General features: G+C 39.4%; 1 protein-coding gene across 4 annotated transcripts in view; it reads right to left on the bottom strand.

The window, feature by feature from the left end:
- The window catches only part of SGCD (sarcoglycan delta), a 1,105,251-nt gene that overhangs the window by 234,355 nt on the left and 846,424 nt on the right, over positions 1-24,472 (bottom strand). For all 4 annotated transcript variants that reach the window (XM_070792125.1, XM_070792124.1, XM_070792126.1 and 1 more), the window contains one exon: positions 7,289-7,390. In XM_070792125.1, coding sequence (XP_070648226.1) covers positions 7,289-7,390 — 102 coding nt within the window. The remainder of the gene's footprint in view (positions 1-7,288; positions 7,391-24,472) is intronic.

Genomic DNA, 24,472 nt, shown 5'->3' with positions numbered 1-24,472 from the left:
CCTCTTTAGACAAAGCTTGTGCTTGTCTGTCATCCCAGGTTACTTTATTCTGCCTCATGGAAAGCATGCCAAATCCAAGTTTTCAGCTTTCTTTCCCTTGTCTGCTTCTTTCCCAGTCATGCACAGTCAAGGTTAAAGGAAGAAAGACAAACAGGTGTGTTCTAGGAAACCCAGGGTGGAGAATGACCCTGGTGTGCCAGAACCTCAGCTTCCAGAGGCTCTGAGTCTGCTATCTCCTGTCACTGAGCTTATACACGATGTCAAAACCGATAGGAGCCAGACAACTAGAAGAAAACTGAGGCAAAAGAGACACACAGGAAGTAAGAAGCACTGAGTCACGAGTGACTACAAATTTGAGAAAGTCAACTTAATTTCTGGACTACTGCACGATGAGATAGATAACATTCTCAGTGCCATAAACCAGGGGCTGTGCTTCCTCAAGGGATTTCAGGGGCTCGTTACATAAACAAGCTAAGCAGCTCAGGAATGAAACAAGTGGTGACTGATGGTGGCTGTGGCACAATGGAGAACAAATACACTTCTACAGGAGGCACTGTCTACTGAGCTCCAGTCCTTATGAATAGTAAAGCACTCTGCCAGATTTTCTGTGTGGTTTTGTGTGTGAGAAAAAAAATTATATATATTTTTAAAATGTCACATCTTCATATAGTTAAATATTAGAAACAAATTCACATTCAAAGGAAAGCACTGTGTGAAGCAAGTAAACTGGGCTGGATTCAGTTTGTAAATTCCATCATAAGCCTTCATATCAGTAGCTGACTTCATAGTTTATAAGGTGGGTCACTTAAATTACTTAGTTTCGCTCTCACCAATAACTTGATAAAGTAAAGAATATCATTTCAGTGTTACATCAGCCATCATTAAGGTTGGTCTTGCTGCATTATCCACTGTTGTTTCTAGTTTCCTTTTCTTAATGCTTTTGAATTCTCTTGGGAACTTAATGTGCATTGCAGTTATTTCTCATGAGAGGGAAATGGCCATGTATAACTCAACCTATTGCACTAAAGACAGTGTCATGAGAAAATTAATTATCACATATGCTGTGTGTTGATGTGGAAGAAAATACTGCAATCCTGGATTTCAGTTCTCACTTTTGCTAGGCATAACCTGAGTAAGTTCAGACTCCTTTTGTGAGCCTTAGGTCTCCATACATTAAATGAAGTTACTGGTTTAATTGAATTCTTAGAGACTTTCTACTTTCAGCCTAGATATGCCTTGTTAATGCAGGCTGATAGAATAAGTCTCAATTCATATCATACTAAAATCAAAATGGGATTTTAAAAACTCAGCTTTTCATAAAACAAAAATGATTTGACCATTTGGTTTAGAGGAAGTTTAAACATCAGATGAGATCACATAGTACATGATGATGATGCAGATAGTGACAATCATTGTCCTTGTCATCAAATCATTTTCACATAAATGTAAAAATCCATGGTGAGGTTGAGCAGCTCAGAGTTTCAATGAGTGCCTAGCAGTTTCTCAGCTTTCATAAACACTGACAAAATGGGACACCCTCGAAATCCATTTTATATGTGGAATTCAGGCCTCTTGGGAAACAACATTCAGACTAGTGTTTATAAAACACTGGAATATGTGTGTGTTAATCTCTATATTATTATGGTTTGCTTTTTTGTATCATATAATGAGTGGAGATATCATTCCTGGATTAAAGAATATAAACATTTTAAGGTACTTGCTGCTGCTGCTAAGTCACTTCAGTCGTGTCCGACTCTGTGCGACCCCATAGACGGCAGCCCACCAGGCTCCCCCGTCCCTGGGATTCTCCAGACAAGAACACCGGAGTGGGCTGCCATTTCTTCCTCCAACGCATGAAAGTGAAAAGCAAAAGTGAAGTCGCTCAGTCGTGTCCGACCCTCAGCGACCCCATGGACTGCAGCCTACCAGGCTCCTCCGTCCATGGGATTTTCCAGGCAAGAGTACTGGAGTGGGGTGCCATTGCCCAGGTACTTAGCATATACCAAAATCTATTTTTTTTTTTTTTTTTCAGAAAGACTGCCAGTAAACTATGAGTGCAGGAGCCAGCAAAAATTTTTAAGCAGAAGCATGGAAAAAAAAAAGTGAGTTGAACATTGACAGAGTGTAACTCAGTGAAAGAAAAATTGAAGACTAAACTCCCCGTCCCTGGGATTCTCCAGGCAAGAACACCGGAGTGGGTTGCCATTTCCTTCTCCAACGCATGAAAGTGAAAAGTGAAAGTGAAGTCGCTCAGTCGTGTCCAACTCTTAGCGACCCCATGGAGTGCAGCCTACCAGGGTCCTCCATCCATGGGATTTTCCAGGCAAGAGTACTGGAGTGGGGTGCTATTGCCTTCTCCAAAAAGCTACTGAATATGAAAAGAGTTTCCTTAGAGATTTTCACTGAATTTGTGATTAAGAAGACATGAAGAAGAGAATAAGAGACCATTTGGTTCAGAGGAAGTTTAAACATCAGATGAGATCTTCATACATGATGATGATGCAGATAGTGACAATCATGGTCCTTGTCATCAAATCATCATTCCCCATCATCAACATCATCATCATCAGGGGATGGAGGTGAGAGCAGGAGTGCCCATTCCAGAAAACTCACTTCATGTCAAGTTCTGCATGAAGCTCTTAACAAATATTACCTTATTTATTTACAACCACCAATGACGCAGGTATTAGTATCACCTCAGTTGCACAGGTAAGAAAACAAGAATCTGCCAAGTTAAGAAATTGCTCAAAGATCACTCACTGGTGAAACAGTAGCTCTGGTTGCCACCCAAGGCCAATGATACAGCATGTGAGCTTGACGATGGTGTTGTACTGACTCTTGTTACAGGCAACTTCTAAGAACACCATTTACACATGATTTCTTTGTTCTAGACACAGTTTATGATAGGTAGAACATCTTAAAATAGGTGAGTTTTTAATAGATAAAAAGTATGAAAAATATAGAAATATCCTTAAACTTTATACAATAATTTTCCACTTCATTTTGTTAAATCAATTTTTGTATCCCTCCTCCAACTTTTCTTTCTATTCTCTCCTCTCCAAAACGTCCAAATTCAGTACAGCAATGGGCTAGGACCCCTATACTCACCCCAAGTATAGTTTGAGGGGAGTATGGAGATAACTCACTGTGCAACTTTCTCATTGGTGTAGGTTTGAGACAGAGTGTTTGCTCAATAAATGCTGGCTTCCCTTCTCTTGTCACTTCACATTAAATTTTGTAAAAACACTATCTAGTTCCACCATCATGGGAAGCAAGGGAAGATGCCGCTCTGAAAAAGCAAGGATCTGCTACTTTTATCCAGAATGATACTCTGTGATGAAAAGTCTACTTAGAATTCATGCATTCAATCTATCTACTCACAGCTTGTGCCAAAAACCCGTAGTTGTATTTTGCAATTATAAAGATGCCTACCACATTGAAATGGGATTTAAATATAGTCTTAATGGCATTAAATCCCTTAAGTTTATAAATTTCTGTGCTAATGCATTCAAATAGAATTACTAGGGACTGGGTGGTCTTTGGGTGTGATGGTAGAATAGTTAATTTAGTGCGTCCTTTTCAGGCAATTTCCTGAGCCGCATGATACTTTACCACTTAGAAGCTAGGCATCCATGTAGCTAAAGCTAGAGAAAGCCAGGTCTTTCACTGAATTCCCAGATCAGAGTTTTTATAGAGATGAGCATTTTCTCATTAATTTATCTTCCTAAGTGATTGCTATAGCACTAATCAATTTGTAGTGACTTTTCCAAGGTTGTAACCTTCAATAATGAAATCAAATACTGTATTGAACATAGTGTGGATTGCTTAACCAATTTCAGCTCCTCTCAGATCAATGAAACACAAAACCAAAATGAAGTCAAGAGTTGCTTCATTAGTTATCCTCACTTAGAAGAGCTGAGTAATCTTGTTCAACTGGACGCTGATCTCTTTTCAATGAGAAAAACAGGAGACGCCCCATGAAAGAGAAACAGCCATGATCTATGGCAAAGTGACAAGGCAGACTATTCTATAGAGGAGAATCTTCCAGAGGTGGCATGCATGCAATGGTCAGGTACACCAGAAAACAGCAAAAACACAGTAAACTGAAGATGCCAGAGTAGAGAATGGAAAGCTCCTGCATGTGAGGTTCTTGTGAGCATTATGTGAGGCTATGATTCAGGAAGTGTGGCAAATTCCACTGGTTACCTGCTCATCAGTCAGTCTCTCTACCTTCTTTGCTCCCTGAATCCCAATTTTGTTCAGCTGGCAATAATTCCTGTGCTTGAAGTAAGGAGAGGCCTACAGACCAAATCCCTAGCTAATAATATTATTCTTTTGCCTCAGGAAGAAGTTTGGATTTTATTCTAGGTGTAATGGGAAGTCAACAAAGAATCCCTTGCAAGGGCGTGAAGCAGCTTGATATTTGAAAAGGCTACTCTGGCTACAGTTTGGATAATGAGGCTAAGAGTGAAAGGCAGCAGAGACAGAAGCGGTTACAGCAATGAGAGCGGATGGGGGCTTCAACTAGTGGGGTGCCTGCAATGGAGAAAAGTAGATGGATCAGGGCACATCTTTCAGGTAGAGGCCAAGAGACTTTCTGATGGGTTTTATCATATATACACATTGTTTTCCCTCTTTTCTTCATTTAGAACACATTAATTTCATGCTGAGAAACATATAAGGTAAAAGCTGTGTGTGTGTGTGTGTGTGTGTGTGTGTGTGTGTGCACATCAGTTGTTCAGTCATGTCTGACTCTTTGTGACCCCATGGACTGTAGCCAGCCAGGCTCTTCTGTCCATGGAATTCTCTAGGCAAGAATACTGGAGTGGGTTACCATTTCCTTCTCCAGAGGATCTTCCCAACCCAGGAATCAAACCCAGGTCCCCCGCATTGCAAGCAGATTCTGTACTGTCTGAGCTTTTAGAAAGGAAAACTAATTTCTAAAAAATAATGGAAAAATAGTGAATTTTAACCCTTTAATTTTCTTTAAACAAGGACTTGAAAGTATTGGATTTAACTCACTGCTTTTTCAATATTAAAGTAAGTTTTTCCAAGACCATCATTACTTTTTAAGCTTTTAATTAAGTGTATCTTTGACTTGGGATCAGATGACTATTGATTTTCAGATAGCTTGGCTGACATATTTGCTAAAAGTCCAATTCCTACATATGGGCCTAAGAGATAAACCAGGTACCCTTTTACAGGTCTTCTAAGACCTGTGTCTCAAGTTCCTTATATGGCTCTAATTCTCCACCAGGGAAACTTATTTAGCAACATTTTTCTTAACACATATCAACTATTCTACACAGGATCTTAAAATCTGCTCTATTATACATAAGAAATCTAGCCGGATCACTGACACACTTATAGAAATATAGATAAATAGGTAAGAGGGGTTGACAAACTACAGCCTGTAGCCTATTTTTCTGTGGCCCTTGAGATAAAATTTTTTTTTTGCAGTTTTAAAGAATTATAAAAAGGAAGAAAAAAAAAGATAAAAATATTTACTACCTGGCCCTTTACAGAAAAAGGGACAGACCATTAGAGAGAAAGGACCAATACAAATTAATGAGATAAACTTGTTTAATCTAGGTAAGATCATTAACCTATTGTATATTTAGTAACTTAAATGGATAGTTTAACTAACCAACTTGCTAGGTTGTATGTGATTAGTTGCCTTGTCACGTCCTACTCTTTGTGACTACATGGACTGTACCACCAGCCGCCTCTGTCCATGGGATTCTCCAGGCAAGAATACTGGAGTGGGTAGCCATTCCCGTCTCCTAGGGACTTCCAGACCCAGAGATTGAACCCAGGTCTCCTGCACTGCAGGCAAATTCTTTACCATCTTGAGCCACCAGGGAAGCCCACTTGCTAGGTTAGGAAGAGTAAAAATAAATCAAGAGCAATGAACACAATAGTCATTTCTTAAATGATTGAAATTGACTGTTCAGTCCAATGCAGAATCCTATCCCAACACTCGTTACAGTTTTATCCAATTATTCCTTCTAGGATATAGCTTCCACAGAAACAATGGATACATTTACAATATTTTTGGTACTTTAAGCCAGTACGGTATGGAGTCCCTGTTAAATTTCATAATCACTGACTGGGTGACTGAATTAATTTGGTCTTCTTGATGATTTTAGCATCATGGCTCCCTCCCTCTCACCAGACACAGAAGGAAGTAAACTTGTTGGCAATTCAGTAGTTGCGTTCAGTCTGTACAACTCAGTAGTTTAGATAGCACTCAGATAAAATTACCCACTGCCTCAACTTGCTGAATTTCATTAATCGATGCACACAATGCAAATGGTGCTTTGGAGAACTTCCATGTTATTTGTTCACAGGTGGATGAGAACCAATCCCAGGCAGAGCAGATACATCAATAATCCTTTTCAACACTTCACCACCCCCACCAAAAAGCAAAAATGAAAGCTAAAGAACAAATAACACCAAAATATACTCAAAACAAATACTAATTTTGATAATATTGGCTAATAAAATCAAGGTGTCTAGGGATCACTTCATTAAGACTTAAAAAAAATAAAAAGAATGAGACAAAGAGCTTTGGTAGAAGGCTATGGTTAACAGAGAAGCTTTTGAATTGGATTTCCTGAGTTGAAATCTTTGCTCTGCTGGTTCATAAGAACATGGCTTGGAACAACCTACTTCTCCAAGCCTCAATTCTTTAATCTGTAAAATGAAGACAACAATAAACATCATCCCATTGGACCAATCTGTGAATTATATTAGATAATGATAACAACTCATCAGAATAGCAAAGTGCATGGGACAGAGCACACACTCTAGTGTGATCATTTAAATACCATTTTTGAGCATAGCTGTTAATATATTAAATTGATTCTAATCAACCTTTGCCATATTGTCCACATTCTTCATAAAAAATTCTAGTTCTTTAGGACTATTTCTAAAGAGGGCTTTGAAATACTTGACAATTAATAGCAATAGGAAGACTTTCTTGGATTTATATAGCACTTTAATGCACTTCCATATTTTTTTTCTTGTTTTCTTTGCAGCACAATCTAGAAAGTTCACTAATAAAGGTTATCACTCTCTATTTGGCAGGGTTGGAAAGAGGCTCAGAGAGGTCATCTCATTTGTACTACAGAGGCAACTGCATTCAAAAGTTCCGATTCAAAGGCATCTTACTATGTACATTGCTACCCCGTCCCTCAACCTTTTATATTCAGTCATTGGCAAGATAATTTTCCCCCAGGTTTAGATTCAAGAGAAACAATGATTGCTTCTTCCAACAGAAACTTACTGGTCGGGACTGGATTTCTTTGGCGTAGAGAGGTTGCAAGAATTCTGAGTCTCCTTCTAGCTTTAGACCTTTTTCTGTGATTCTCAAGTTTCCCATTCCATCCTAAAATAGAGGCACAGAGAGAACATGGAAAATTTGATTAGTCCAAATTTCAAAAATACCTTAGGTTTTCAAAAATTGAAACAAAATTATTGCCTTTCTTTTTTTTAAGAACGTGGAATGAGAGGAGGTCAAAATGAAGACATAATACACTTGGAGGCATTGTTCAGTGTGATTATGCATATTACCCTCTTTGCTAACTTATTCTGAGAAAATCTATTTCAAACAATCTTGGAAAATTGAGTAAATTTTTCAAGCAAGCAGAAATCTAAGCAGCACAGATGAAAGGCACCCTTTTGACTAGGCAGTGGTGAAAGAATGGAGGCAGGAGATGAGTGTGGAAAGAAGAAAAAGATGATTTCCCAGGTTAAAGTAAAAGATCTGATATCTGAAACTATGCAGAAATGACAAACTGCAGTCTGTTGGTCTAATCCATCCTTTGGACATGGTGTCTTTGGCTCACAAAATATTTAAGGAGTCAAATTATTTACTAACATATTTATTAATACTTTATTATTGGTGGGCTGCCGTCTATGGGGTTGCACAGAGTCGGACACAACTGAAGCAACTTAGCAGCAGCAGCAGCAGCATGGAAATATTGAAATATAAAAGTAGAAAGGATAAATAGCAAACACTTATGTAGTTATCATTCATGTTCAACAATTATCAACTTACGGCTACTGTTCTCTATTACAGCTACTATATCAAACTCCTTTATTTAAATATAACCATAATACCATTACCACAGCAAAAAGATAAATAAAATTACTGCTAAATATTATCAAGTACCCAGGGTCAATGTTCAAGTCTCGTGAATATTCTTCTCTTTATTTCTTTTTGTTTGAAATCAAGTTCCCTATTGCATTTGTTTGGTACATAAAATACTAGATCATCTCCTTAAAACTCCTCAATTTCTGTCACACATCCACACACAAAAACACACTTATTTGATAAACAAAATGACATTTTTTCCAATAGCATTTTCTCGAGTTTCGATTTTGCTGAACATTCCCATAATTTTATGTCATGTGTTCCTCTCTCTCCTGAATTTTCTGTAAGTCAAGAAGCTTGAGGAGATTCAGGGTCTGTTTTCTAGGAAAATATATCCTAGAAAATGAAATGTATTAGTTTTATTTTGTTACCATCACCAATAACCACAAACTCAATGGTTTAAGACGGCACAAATTTATTATCTGTATGTTAGAAGTCAGACCCAGGGCTCAAAGGGGAAAATCAAGGTGACAGCAGGGCTGCTACACTCTTTCAGAAGGCCCTAAGACAGAACCCATTTCTTGACATTTTCTCGTTTCTCAAGGCTGCCCACATTCCTTGGCTTGTGGCCCCTTCCATCCGCAAGTCAGCAATGGTTGGTTGAGTCTTTCTTACATCGAATCATTCCAACAATGAATTATCTATTTTTTTTAATAACTTAGGTACAGATTTTATTCAGATTTCATAATTTTTACAAGTTTTATTTTTTTTTTAACTTTTAAAATTTATTTCTAATTGAAGGATAACTGCTTTACAGTATTGTATTGGTTTAGACACTTAAAGTTCACGAAGCATACAAGGATAATCTATGTTAAGATCACCTGGTTAGCAACCATAATTCTATCATAACATTAATTCCCTTTTGCCATGTAATGCAACATATTGATGGATTCTGAGATTAGGACATTGATGTTTTTAGAAGGGAGGGCATTTTTTCTGCCTACCACGTGCTCTATCAGGAAGCAGTGAACATCTTTTGCAATGATGTCATAAGCCACTGGTGACTGAGAGGATCCATTATTTCAGTAGAGATTTCAAACTGGTGATAAAATAATTATTTCTTAATTTATTATCTGGGGTATTGCATCAACAGAAATTATATATCATCAACTACATGTTTATCCTAAATTATATAAAAACTTGATAGATGCTTGATTTTTCCTCCTTTATTGATTAATGTTCAAAATTTGAATTAGTTACCTAATATTCTCCAAAGATGACCAAAGGTTTTCTTTTTAAAAAAATATCATTATGAACATTTTAATTTGCTTCATTCCAGTGCAGTTTTTATTCCTATTGAAGTTTACAGTGTTCTCTTCTTGCTCAGTGGGGGTCTCTTCAAGTCCTTTAATTAATACTCAGGCATCTTTAACCACCCTCTTGTTTCTGGCATGGTAAGATGTTCCAGGGTTATCTTACATAAGTCTTGCCCCAGGCCGGAACCGCCATTTCTAGTAAGAACTTGGGTTCATTTCAGTGGGAAATGGTGTTTAGATACCATAACCTGAGAGCTTGTTTATGTGACTGGCTCTTGTTTATGTGAACAGAGCTAGAAAATGAGTTGTGTATATGTTTTAAATGGAATATACCATACGTCTTCATGAAATTTCAATTCAAACTTAGGCCTTGAAGGTTTTCATTTAACCTCATGGATCTTACAGTGTTATTACCTATTTTCCATACCAAAATCCCTGTTTTCAATAACATCAATATGACTACTCATTTGATTTAACCCACAAGACACAAAGAACAGTTTCAGAAAAACCAATGCCACTAACCATACTAACATTATGATTAAGAAAAGCAAATAAAAATTTGCCCTTAAAAAATCTTGAGTATGTACAACTAGTAAACTATAGTCAAATGGCTGCATTTTAAAGTCATTTAAAATAGTTTTATTCTGAATGGTTATGTCAGCAACCTCTTGTCAGTTAGGTTCAACTGTTTCATCCCTGCCCACACACCTGCTGCTTCAATTTTTCATGAATGCTTTTTTAAAGTCTTGTTTTGTTATAGATTTGTGAACTATTTAGATGGAACCAAAGTCAAATCTATAAACCAAGATACATTCAAAGAAGTCTAGCTTCTGTCACAGTATATTTCTGTCACATTATATTTCTTTCTTCTCCAAGTAAAGGTGTGTGTTTGTATCTGTATCAGCCAGGGTTCTCCAGAGAAACAGAGATAATAATATGTCTGTGTAGGTATGCATGTACATATATCCACACGCATGCACACACATTGATTCACTCATTCATTTTAAGGATCTGACTTAGGAAGTTATGAAGACTGACAAATCTCCAGATCTGCTGACAGTAAGCTGGGGATTCAGATTAATTAAATAAACCATATGTTATATATATATATATGTGATTTAAAATATATATGAATATATAAAATGCATTAAAAATTTATCCCTGCATTTTCCCAAAACCATTTGAAAAGTGCAAAATTCAAATGAAAACTTCAGGTTATCAGCATCTCATGAAAACTGAAAGCCATGGCAAGTCTGAGTCTGCCTTCTTACATAGCTGCCATTGGCTAGAGGTAAAGAGCAGCCTGAATCAAATGCTGTCTAGGTCACCACAATTTTCGCCCAACCTATATCACTAAGCTATGTTTTATCAGACCCCTAAACCTTCTGACTTAAGTCTACTATATCTTCTCTCCAGCACTTCTATGTGCTCTGTACCTCAATATACTTGTTATAGACATTGTATGGGGGTAGGGGGACTCTAAGTGACCAAGTGGAGAATACACATTTTTCCCCAATTTTCTTTTATAACGGCACTTCAGTCCATGGATAACAGATCTTTCTTGGTCAATGTTGTTCTTTCATGGATAGCAGGTCATCTGTATATTTCTATTGTTGTTACTTGTGGTGACAGCTTTTCCAAGAGGGTCCTAGCCTGGGCATTTAAACCCAGTGTGAGGGGCAGTAGGCTGGAAGGCATGCCCATATCACACTAGCATCAGGGAGGATCCACAACAAAGAGAAAAAGCAAAAGCAAATGTCCACACAGCCCTCCCCCCACCAAAAGGGGGTATGAGTTATTGTATTTTGGGTTATTTTGATGATTTCCATTAACTGGAGAAGCAGATCTTTTCATAGAAATGTAACAGAGAAAGCAAACCTGATTCCAGCTTGGATCTATTCTCTTATCTCTAAATCTTGAGCTCTCTGTTGCTTGTACTTAGTCATGTTGGTCTGCACTTTTGTAAAAGAATGTTGACTACAGACTGAAAAACACGGGATAGCTCATTCTCAAGGTGCTGGCCTTTAAAGGTATAACACTTTCCCATTCATATAAAGGTAAAAAGTTTCAGAACAGAAAATACCAATTATGTTGTTATAGGTTTATACTAACATTCGGACCAGACCCACATGGATGGATGCAAGAACAATGGATTCCTGCAACAATAAGCCATTCCCCTGACTTTTAGTATAAAAGAAGCCTGCATTTTAACTTGTATAAGATGGTTCTTTGGGACCCTTGCATCTTTCCCTGGTAGCTCAGTTGGTTAAAGAATCTGCCTGCGGTACAGGAGACCTGGGTTCGATTCCTGGGTTGGGAAGATTCCCTGGAGAAGGAAATGGCAAACCACTCCAATGTCCTTGCCTGGAAAACCCCATGGACAGAGGAGCCTGATGGGCTGCAGTCCATGGGATCGCAAGGAGTCAGGCATGACTGAGTGACTAATACTTTCACTTGGGACCCTAGTCTACCCTCTTCTCAGTATGAAGACTTCCTGAATAAAGTCACTATTCCTCACCTCAGCAACTCATCCCTGAATTCTTGGCCTGTCTTATGGTGAGCAATATAAGCTTGGACTCTGTAACAGAAACACATACTAAACCTGACATCTATAGATAGACTTCTGTGGTTAAGTTGCTCAGTCGTGTCTGACTCTGCGACCCCAAGGACTGCAGCACATCAGGCTTCCCTGTCCTTCACTGTCTCCTGGAGTTTGCTCAAATTCATGTCCACTGAGTGGGCATTGCCATCCAACCATCTCATTCTCTATCACCCCCTTCTCCTCCTGCCTTTAATATTTCCTAAGTTAGTTAATTTTTTTCTGATGTGTATTTATCAAACCAAATGGAACTCCTAAATATTCTTAAATAAAAGATTATATTTGGGGTAATCAGCAAGCTAATTTCAAATAAATCTCCTTCCTTTCTTATAGTTCATTCATAAATACCCTATTAGTATTTATTGATGACTTACTATGTTCCAATTACTATACTCTGTTTTTTACTTTAATTTCATTTTCTTTATCATTATTGAAATTACCATGCTACTTCTTGATTTTAACTATAAGAAAATAATCATATAGATGTGAAAACATTTGGCAACAAAGTTGTTCATCGCCATTTCATTTTATAAAATAAAAACATGAAAAATTAGAAAATAAAACTTTCATGTTAAAAGGGTAAATATGCTACAATGGAATATGATGTAGCTCTTGTAGAGGAATATTTAAGAACACAGGCAAATATTCACAGTCTATTATTAAGTGAAAAAATTGATTAACAAATACATATGTATATTTCATACCATTTTTTATAACTATATATACATATGTATATACATATATACATGGACTTAAGAGGAAAAATTCTAGAGAACATTTCGCAGGGAAAAAATTATACAAAAACATACATTTAAATGTTAAGGTTAGCTACTTTTGTATGCCTAAAATATGAGTATTTTTATTTTCTTCCTTTTGCTTATCTGTACTATATAATTTTCTGTAACAATTTTTGTATTTTAAGAGGTTATAAAATGTTTTCATGCTTTATTTTAAAAATCAATCTTTATCAAAAATCTATACTATGTCATATATTTGATGCTAGTGGTAATGAACACACCTGGCAATGCAGGAGACATAAGAGATGAGGGTTCAATGCCTGGGTTGGGAAGACCCCCTGGAGGAGGGCAAGGCAACCCACTCCAATATTCTTGCCTAGAGAATCTCATGGACAGAGGAGCCTGGTGGGCTGTAGTCCACAGGGCTGCACAGAGTTGGACACGACTGAATCGACTTAACACACATGCATCCTTACATTATCTAATGTAATTATCATCTCCTCAACGGTCTTATGAGATAGTCATTATTTTCCTTATTTTATACGTGAGAAAATTTACTGGTGAATAACTTATTCACTGGTAAGTGACTCAATAAAAAAGGCTGAGCGCCAAAGAATTGATGCCTTTGCACTGTGGTGCAGAAGACTCTTAAGAGTCCCTTGGACAGCAAGGAGATCAAACCAGTCCATCCAAAAGGAAATCAGTCCTGAATAGTCACTGGAAGGACTGATGCTGAAGCTGAAACTCCAGTACTTTGGCCACCTGATGCAAAGAACTGACTCATTGGAAAAGACCCTGAATACTGGGAAAGACTGAAGGCAGGAGAAGGGGCGACTGATGATGAGATGCTTGGATGACATCACTGACTCAAAATGGACATGAGTTTGAGTAAACTCCAGGAGGTAGTGAAGAACCGGGAAGCCCGGCAAGCTGCAGTCCATGGGGTCACAGAGAGTTGGACACGCCTGAGCAACAACAGCAACAACTCACTCACAGTTACATACCTAATTAATGACAAAATCAGGAACTTAAACCCAAGACTATCAAATTCAGACTATATACTTTTACTCATTATTCGAACCCAATCTAATGTATATTTAAAGTATCTTTCTTAATACCACTTTGATTTTCACTTACTTGGTTGGTGTGCTCAGCAACTGTAGAGAGGGTCATCTCCAACTGCAAGACTAACATCATCCAGTTTTATGGTCAAATACCTTTATTCCACCTTCCCAGAGTCTAAAGGCTCTTTATTACAACCCAACTGCCTCCCATGGGACTATACACAGGCTAAATCATCTGCTATTTCTGGGAAGCCTACTGTGTGCTTAACTATGTGCTGCAAGCTATGGGGAGGCAGAAAGAGGAACAGCCCTTCTCAAACATGTCCTCTGGGCTGTTTATAATACAGGTGGCACACAGCCAAAGAAGAATAGTCAAGGAAATATAAGAAAGAGCAACGTTTGAGAAAAGCTCATCCAATCCAGCAGTCAATTAACTCCTTTGTAATAGCAGTTTCACTTTTACCTTAATGCCTTTTTTGGTAAGAAGTGTGTGTGCTCAGTCGCTCACTACCAATTTGCCAAATGCATATTATTTCTTCCATTTACAGGTTCTTCCTACACTTGTGCCTCATCACTTCATTTTTCTACTTTCTGTCCCAGTCCCTAGGTCTGCCCAAGACACGTGGCGGGAAGGCTCTTTCCAATAGTGTGAATTATTGTCATTGTGCATGTGTGTGCTCAGTGGTGTCTGACTCTTTGCAACTCCATGGTCTGTAACCCATCAGACTCCTCTGTCCATGGAATTTTCCAGGCAAAAATACTGGAGTGGGTTGCCATTTCCTACTCCAGGGGTTCTTCCCAATCTAGGGACTTAACTCTGGTCTCCTGAGAAAGTCTAGGGACTTTCCCTGGTCTCCTGCATTGACAGGTGGATTCTCTACCACTGAGCCACATGGGAAGCCCCTGAATCACTATGATTAGCCTTTATTTGCAAACTATAATACATACTAGAGTAGCCAACTAAATATGTTCTCACATTAGCATCTCCTTGATAGCTCTGGAACAATCAGACTGGATTAAATGCACACTGAAACAGCTTGAGAACAGCCTTATTTAAAACTATTTTATTTTAACTTCACAAGAAGCTATGGGTATTATTAAGATAGGAGTTTTAGGTCAATTTTGAATCAAAACTTCCTTCCCAGTAAGATGGAAAAAGAAGCATTGGGAAGATTCATAGTCATTCCCAAAGTAATTAGAAATAGACCATTTCCCCCCCCCCCCCTCTTCAAATGGCAAAACGTCATTCTTTGAAGGAAGCATGAAAATTCTAGCAGCCCACTAGCTGGCCTTGACTGAGCCAACATCATCCAGCCAATGTTCCTACATTTGACAAAGTACACTTGGGACAGAAGTGGGAACCCAGGACCCACTGTCCCAGTGAGGGAATGGTCTCTGCTGACCTGTCAGTACAGTGTCCCCTGGGCCTACCCCCTGCCTAGCACATAAGAGTTTTCACAAACACACGAGCAAATCTCATTATTTTTCCAGGCCAAGTTAGAGTGGCCCCTTGTAAGGTCTTCTGGAGGAGATAGGGCCTGGGGACAGGTACAGAGGTGGATGGAATCTAGAGAGAATCTCCCTCTGGGCTGGACCAAGGATGATGGCATTTGCTCTTTATGTTTTATCTGGCTCAGACTGTCCAGTTTGATTGTTTCAAGTAGCCAGTTTTCCACAAGATGAGTCGAGAATAAATGCAGAGATTTCAGAGTGGCAGGACAATAGACTGAAATATTAATTTATTTCTTTCTTCATATCTCCCATGTCAGACCCCAGCCCTTTTCATCACCATTTCAGATAGGTTCTCAGGCTTTATAATCATGTAGCTTAGAGATTTTGAGTGCAAAGAAGCAGAGGCAGTCTGAAAGCACTGGGGTTTCTTATCATTTGTAAAAGGTAACTCAGTAAATGGACTATGTCAGGCATGTTGGGCAGGGAGGCAAGTAGAAGATGAGATTTATTTCCACTGGGGATGGAGAAGGCGTCTATGATTTCCATGAGTTCTAGAGACTACTGTCCTGCCAGCGTCCCTAGGAGAGTTAGGACCTCAGAGAGAAATGGATGCAGGACTCCAGCCTCTCCAAACTTCCCCCTTCCCAGGCATAGCAGAGAGATCCCTTTTCAAGACACAAAGGGACCACAGTTCTCCGAGCCATTGCCAATGAAAGACAGTGACTAGTGCTGGGCAAAACATTGAGATGTCCGAACATCCCGAGCGCTGTGGGATGCCCTGTTGGCCCTTGTGGAATGAGGGATGAGAATCAGTGTTGCCTTCCTCTAAAGAAAGTATTATTTCTTGCTCCTCTTATTTTCTTGCTATATCAGCATCAAACAGGTTTTTAATTCCATCAGCACATTTTCAAGCTTGAAGTAATGCCAGGTCCTATTTTAGTAAGCAGGTCTCAAGATGAGCTCTTGTTGTAACAGTTTCAATGGTAGGCATTGCTTGATTTTGATCAGAGTGAAACAACTGTATCTGCACACAGATTGCTTCAGAAAGGCAAGCTTCAGGAGAGATGGGATTTTGTTGTCTGAACTCTCAATTTCTACAACATTGCTTAATTCATAGGATATGATCAGCAAATACTTGTGAAGTATTATAATGTCATTTCAAATAAAGCTGTATTTTGAAAGGTGCACTGTGGGAACTGCAAAGATGTTAAAAGCTCAACCTGTCCCTTGAGCAGATTTCCAAATACAGCAAGAGTTTTCAACTAGGGTGGTATAGTACCGAATGGGTGAAAACTGGTGATTGGGTGAAGATGCAAATCACACTCTTACGTATAAAGCACAAATATGCTTATATATAGACTGCATACACAGTATATTAATATAATTAAAATTTCATGGTGAGGGGAGTGAGGAGTCTAAAAATGCTCTCGGGGAGGGGGAGGCAATAATGAAAAGAAAAAAGTTGAGAAATACTCCACCAGAATGCTATAGATTTTGAGATTGCTCCACCTTTCCTCCCTTTAATCCGTAAGCGGTCACTTCTGCCATTCACATACTGAACCTTCCTCTCAGCCTGTAAAATGTAATAACGTGGTAGCACACAGGTAAAGCAGAAACTCCTTAATGTAATATTTAACACCTTCTTCATCTGGCACCAGCCACTTCTCCAGCCTCATCTCTTATCGGTTTCCCTTCACTCTGTCACAAAGCAGGCTAGCAATTTCTCCAAAGTCTTTCCCTTTTCAGTTTTCACTAATGTCCCTCCCTTGGCCAACAAGGCTCTTCCTAACCCTTCTGCCTCTCTCTCCAGTCCTTTGGTTTTGGTCAGATGTCTTTTTTGGGTCTAGGGGCCCTTCTCTGATGTGCACACTTTGTGAGCACCTCCATCACAGCATTTACCCACAGCAGTACAATGATCCATTGACATCTGTGTCCTTCCACTTGACTTCAAATTCCTTGAGATGAGTGGTAGTGTGTCAGTCCTTACTCCATCTTTCAGGCCCAATATATTGTCTATAACTAAGTATGTGACTGCAAGAGCAATAAAAAGTAAGCTAGAGAGGGCTCAGAAAGGATGCATCGGTACAAATGAAAAACAATAACAAAGCTACCATTGCTATGAGCATTAGGCAAAGCACTTGACTGACATGTCCATTCATCCTCATTATAACTCTAGTGGGTAGGCAATGTTAGCCCATTTCATAGTTGAGAAAACTGATGTTCAGACACCCTGAGAGTCTAATTACGAAATTTAAGTCCTTCACTACCGCACTGCATACTGCACGGTTAGGATCCAAGTGTTTGCCCAGCCCTGTGTTAAATGCAAAGTGATGAGGATTGAAGATCGAGTCCCTCCCTTCTAGGAGCTGCTCGTTTAAAGGACAAAACACAAGTAACGCACGTAATGGTGAGGGTGTGGAGATACGGCGACTCACATTCCACTGGTGGGAACACAATGGGGGGCAGGCACTTACAAAAGGATTTGACTATTCAAGAGTTAAAGACAGTCACCACGCGACCCAGAAACTCCACTCTGAGCCATCTGCCCAAGATAAATAAAACCTATGCTCACACAAAGACTGGAACATAAATGGCCATTATAGTAAAATTCTTATTAGTCAAAAAGGAGAAACAAGCCAGATGCTCACCAACTGATGAATATATAAAATATTCTATGGAATACTATTTAGCAGTGCAAAAGGAACAAACTGATCCATGCCACAACACAGATAAATCTCAAAAACATTATGCTAAGTGAATGAAGCCATACACAAAAGATCACGTATTGTATGAGTCTGCTTATATATAACATCCAGTGAGGCAAATTTATAAAGGCAGAAAGTAGATTAGCAGTAGTCATAGATTAGGATTGAGGAGTGACTTTAAAAAACCCTAAGGGATTTTACTGAGATTACAGAACTGCTCTAAATTTGGAATGTGATGATAGTGGCCAAAACCAGTAAATTTACCAAAAATCACTGAAATCACACTTAAAGGGCTGAATCTTATAATGTGTAGATTTAACCTTAACAAGTTGTCGTTTTTGTTTGTTTGTTTGTTTTTTTAAGAGTAATAGACATGCACTGATATTCCAAGAAAAAAGAAATCCAGTTCAGGAGACATGACATGTGCTTTCAAATTCTCCAAATCAATAAAGAGAACAGGTTCAGAGACGTGTGCTGGGCCAAGAGGTAGCAGGTTCAAGAGGGAACTGGTAAGAGACAACTCCATTATTTGTCCTCAGCTGATGTGCAGGGATAAAAGAAAGATGCTGGCAAGTGTTCTGTTCCCATCAAGGACCAAGCTGGGGAAGGAGGAGCAGCGTGAGGGAAGAGGCAGCAACTGCATTAGACCCAGGAAGCATTTACTGACCAAGTCAATTACATTGTGGGTAGTCTAGGAAGGTTGCTATTGATCTTTTCCAGCTAGCATTAAACATTGGACCGTAATTGGTGCTGAATGACAACACAACAGCAAAGACCAGATGACCCCTCAGTGTCTGGGTCGCAGGTTCTGATCCTTTGTGCCAGTCGCTATATAATCTTGACTTTATTCATATGTTCCTTCTTTTACCATTCATGTCAACTTAGCCTGTAGTTTTTCTTTCTTCTCCTTATTACTTCCCTGTTATCACCAAAGCTAAGCCTCAAAGACTGGTTAGAATAGTGTGTGTGTGTGTGTGTGTGAGAGAGAGAGAGAGAGAGAGAAGGGGGCATATAAGACACATACATCTGTCAAATTGCTTTGCTGCCTCACTGAGTCAGAATCGTGATTTCTCATTTATGCTTTATAACATCTCATCAAGTTGTTTTTAATGATTTATAGGTTCAAGGCCACAGTATTTGAAGCATTCTATATTTCCTGGATGCCAGTAGTAATATATAGATGGGCATCCTTTGCTCTATAATTTTCCTGGGGATGAGACAATTGGCCAAAGAGAGGGAATTCCTCTCCCATGCATACACACAGGCAATAAGCCTCATTCTCTTTATTTCTAAATGACTTTGTTACTACTTGTTCTTTAGGGCATATCTCTCAGTTTCCTTGAGAAGTCTTCCATGATATTCCTCAGTCTTTTAGAAACCACCTTATCTCAGTAATGGGAACACACAAATACATACACACAGCATTATGGTATATTGGCTAAGAATATGAATTCTAGAATCAGACTGCATAGTTACAGTGCTAGTATGACCACTTAACTTGCTAGTACCCTTACATATCTCACTCTCCTTATATGAATACTTAGAAGATAATAATATCCTATAAACAGACGATTAAATCAGACAATTCCTGTGTATCAGTCAAATACCAAGATATAAACATCCGAATGCAGAGTTCCAAAGAATAGTAAGAAGAGATAAGAAAGGCTTCTTCAGCGATCAATGCAAAGAAATAGAGGAAAACAACAGAATGGGAAAGACTAGGGATCTCTTCAAGAAAATCAGAGATACCAAGGAACATTTCATGCAAAGATGAGCTCGATAAAGGACAGAAATGGTATGGACCTAACAGAAGCAGAAGATATTAAGAAGAAATGGCAAGAATATACAGAAGAACTGTACAAAAAAGATCTTCACGACCCAGATAATCACGATGGTGTGATCACTGACCTAGAGCCAGACATCCTGGAATGTGAAGTCAAGTGGGCCTTACAAAGCATCACTACGAACAAAGCTAGTGGAGGTAATGGGCTTCCAGTTGAGCTATTTCAAATCCTAAAAGATGATGCTGTGAAAGTGCTGCACTCAATATGCCAGCAAATGTGGAAAACTCAGCAGTGGCCACAGGACTGGAAAAGGTCAGTTTTCATTCCAATCCCAAAGAAAGGCAATGCCAAAGAATGCTCAAACTACCACACAATTGCACTCATCTCACACGCTAGTAAAGTAATGCTCAAAATTCTCCAAGCCAGGCTTCAGCAATATGTGAACCGTGAACTTCCTGATGTTCAAGCTGGTTTTAGAAAAGGCAGAGGAACCAGAGATCAAATTGCCAACATCTGCTGGATCATAGAAAAAGCAAGAGAGTTCCAGAAAAACATCGATTTCTGCTTTATTGACTATGCCAAAGCCTTTGACTGTGTGGATCCCAATAAACTGTGGAAAATTCTGAAAGAGATGGGAATACCAGACCACCTGATCTGCCTCTTGAGAAATCTGTATGCAGCTCAGGAAGCAACAGTTAGAACTGGACATGGAACAACAGACTGGTTCCAAATAGGAAAAGGAGTTCCTCAAGGCTGTATATTGTCACCCTGTTTATTTAACTTATATGCAGAGTACATCATGAGAAACGCTGGACTGGAAGAAACACAAACTGAAATCAAGATTGCCAGGAGAAATATCAATAACCTCAGATATGCAGATGACACCACCCTTATGGCAGAAAGTGAAGAGGAACTCAAAAGCCTCTTGATGAAAGTGAAAGTGGAGAGTGAAAAAGTTGGCTTAAAGCTCAACATTCAGAAAATGAAGATCATGGCATCCGGTCCTATGACTTCATGGGAAATAGATGGGGAAACAGTGGAAACAGTGTCAGACTTTATTTTTCTGGGCTCCAAAATCACTGCAGATGATGACTGCAGCCATGAAATTAAAAGACGCTTACTCCTTGGAAGGAAAGTTATGACCAACCTAGATAGCATGTTCAAAAGCAGAGACACTACTTTGCCAACAAAGGTCTAGCTAGTCAAGGCTATGGTTTTTCCTGTGGTCATGTATGGATGTGAGAGTTGGACTGTGAAGAAAGCTGAGCGCCGAAGAATTGATGCTTTTGAACTGTGGTGTTGGAGAAGACTCTTGAGAGTCCCTTGGACTGCAAGGAGATCCAACCAGTCCATTCTGAAGGAGATCAGTCCTGGGATTTCTTTGGAAGGAATGATGCTAAAGCTGAAACTCCAGTACTTTGGCCACCTCATTCGAAGAGTTGACTCATTGGAAAAGACTCTGATGCTGGGAGGGATTGGGGGCAGGAGGAGAAGGGGACGACAGAGGATGAGATGGCTGGATGGTATCACTGACTCGATGGACGTGAGTCTGGGTGAACTCCGAGAGTTGGTGATGGACGGGGAGGCGTGGCGTGCTGGGATTCATGGGGTCGCAAAGAGTTGGACATGACTCAGCAACTGATCTGATCTGATCAAATGATAAAGATTTCTTACTTACCCAAGCTACATGTCCATGGAAGTTTAATGATAAAGCAACTAGGGCATAGAATGGCAGAGCAACTACCACTTTGAACACCCTGCTACTCTTTATATCTTTAGTCACATGTACATCTATATTTCCCAACCCACTTATGACAGGTTTGGCCATGAGATATGGCTTGTGAAATGTGTGTGTGTGCATGCTAAGTTGCTTCAGTTGTGTCCAGTGCTTTGCGACCCCATGGACTGTAGCCGGCCGGGCTCCTCTGTCCATGAAATTCTCCAGGCAAGAATACTGGAGTGGGTGGCCATTCCCTTCTCCAGGGGATCTTTCCAATCCAGGGAGTGAACTCACATCTCTTATGTCTCCTGCATTGGCAGGTGGGTTCTTTATCACTAGCGCCATGAGCGTAAGTCAATTCATAGCAGATGCTGTAACATCAGAGCATACTCTATCATGCTCGCCTATTATTTTCTCTCTCTCTAGACTGCAAACTTCAAGCAGCAGGAATAGTACCTTAACTGTCTTTTTATCCTAATCACCTGTCATAAACCCTGACACAGAGTAGGTAGACAATAAATTTTGACTGAATGGATGAGAAGTCTTCTGTCAGCTGCCAAGAACTGTAAGTTAGATCCAAATGAAGTCAAGTCTGGTTGAAAAGTCAACATGTCCTGGGTACCACTCACCCAGACCAGTACTGTGTTTGGTGACCATCTAGGAAAACAGATCAACATGGGGATTATTGTGTACCTCAAGACATGGGTTAAAGATTATCTTTAAAGAACGTTTTCAAGGAAATGTAAGCACATTCGTAAGAATCATGAGAGGAGCACAGACAGCACCTGGGCTTAGCCTGGACTCTTCCACTAGCCCTCAGTGCAGACTTGGACAAGCCTAGCGGTTCTGCCTCTGTTTCCTCCATCTCATGATGGGAAGTTGGACAGTATGAACATTATGGTCTTTTTCACTTTAAAAAGTCTTATTCTATGATGCACAGGAAGGAGATACTCTCTAGACAACAACAAATTACAGCTGTCACTGGGAACTGGTGCTGGCAACCCAGAGAGGCTGCAATTAGCATGTCCTGTGTGACTTGCGGTTTTGCCAAAGACATTCTTGTAAAAACTCTTACAAATCACTCCAAATGTACACCCAGATTTGTGGAGGATTTAGGCATAAAAACCAATACCAACACATTGTTCTGAAACAGAAACTTGTAAGCAACCTTTAAAAAGAGACATCGGTGGAGAATTTATTGATTCTTTAATGGGAAGAAAATGAGAGATGGATAATAAAGTGTGAGTTGCTATATCCCCTGTCCCAGGTGAAAAATGTGAGCTTATGAATTCTGAGCTGTTGTTGATAAAGGAGGGGACTCATTTATCTTAAGGAGGCACATAAAAGAAAATAAGTGAAATATGATTAGACTCATGCCACGTGTTTAGATTAAATTCGTACCATGGCATTCCGTGCTGCCTGGTGAACACTCCCCACTAGTAAAGCCCGATTAAGACACTGGCCTGAGTGATATTAAAAATGTATGCTGTGAAAATCCCTTTCAAAATAGATCCTTTCACCAGGGTATGCGCCCCAAGGGAGCTAGCTGTCCTGCCTTCCCTCTATTTTCATTAGGAAAAGTTGTCAGTTGTACACGACAGTGTCTTTCATGAGACTTCAAGTTACAGCTTCAAAGAGTCCAGTGCCTTTTTGATACTTGTGAGAAAGGTTTCAAGGGATAAGTTCAGAAACAGGAAGGCTGGCACGTGCCCTTCTGGCACTAGAGCTGTGTTACCTATTAATTTGGCCCTTCTGTTCAAGTTTTGATGTCCAAATTGGCCTTCCAAAGGATGTACTCCCAGGCTTCCAGATGTGTTGCCAATTTCCACAATTACCCTTTGCCTTAAACTAATGAGAAACAACAGTTGTCTGGGGGAGATGTCTAGGGCTGCTTCCTTTGTGTGTACTCCTAAGGCATAATATTCCTCTCACATTTCATGCACATGTTCTCAAAAGAGTAGAACAACTGAATATAGCACAGGGAATCACTGAATGCTCAGAGAATCCCATCTGCTCAGTCAACAAAGTCATGCACTTTTTTAATTCAGAGGATTACACAAGCAAGAGCTATGAAGTATTGTGAAGAGGACTAAGGCAGCATAAGAGGGTAAGAAGGGGAGGAGGGAGGAGAATTTCCATTTTTGACAGGAGGCCCAAGAATTTATCTCTGAGAAAATACCCAAATGAAGTGAGGGAGCCAGTCATAGGAAGATCCATGGATAGAGGGGATGAGCCTGGCATATTTGAGGAACTCTAAGAAAGCCATGATGACTATAGTGGAGTCACATCTACCTCTACATAAGATGGAGAGTAGTAGGAGCTGAATCCCAACAGGTTGTAAGGGACCAGATTTGGAGAAGATGCTACTAAGGAGTCTGGAGTTTTATTCTTTACCTGATTGGTGACAAATGAATGTGTTAAAGAAGGGAATGCTGAGAACTGGTTTCTATTTTAACTTAGATAAATTCCAACAAGATTTTCATGAAAGGACTAGATACAAGTTTGATGAATTCACTACTTCAAGTTAATTTCAAAATTGTTTCCTAAGAAGAGAACTTGCTGATAATTGATTCCGCAATTTTCTTTAATTTTAATATTTTTTGGAATGTACTCTCCACTTCCTTTGCCTAGCCAAATTCAGAGATCACAGTGATCAAGACCATGAGGTTTGGAATCAGAATGATTCACTGTTGAGTTAAGGTCCCATACTAGTCATTGAACCTTCCCTGAACTTTTTCTAGTAAAATGGGAAGCACGTTATCACTCTTTCAGGATTCTGTGTGTTTGTGTGTGTATGTGCTCATGCGTACACATTTGATCTGCTTAAACACAGTGCTTAGAACACTACAAGTACTCAACAACACCCTATATCAAACTATGCATCACTCCATCCCCTGGATCCCACATCCATCTCCTCTTTCCTTCCTCTTCCTGACTACCGTCTCTGATCTTCCATGGCAGCCACACTCTTTAACACAGAATTTCACTTACTTGATT

The sequence above is a fragment of the Bos indicus genome, chromosome 7 (assembly GCF_029378745.1).
Source record: "Bos indicus isolate NIAB-ARS_2022 breed Sahiwal x Tharparkar chromosome 7, NIAB-ARS_B.indTharparkar_mat_pri_1.0, whole genome shotgun sequence".
NCBI classification, from domain to species: Eukaryota; Metazoa; Chordata; class Mammalia; order Artiodactyla; family Bovidae; genus Bos; species Bos indicus.
This window is presented reverse-complemented; position numbering and strand designations above follow the sequence as displayed.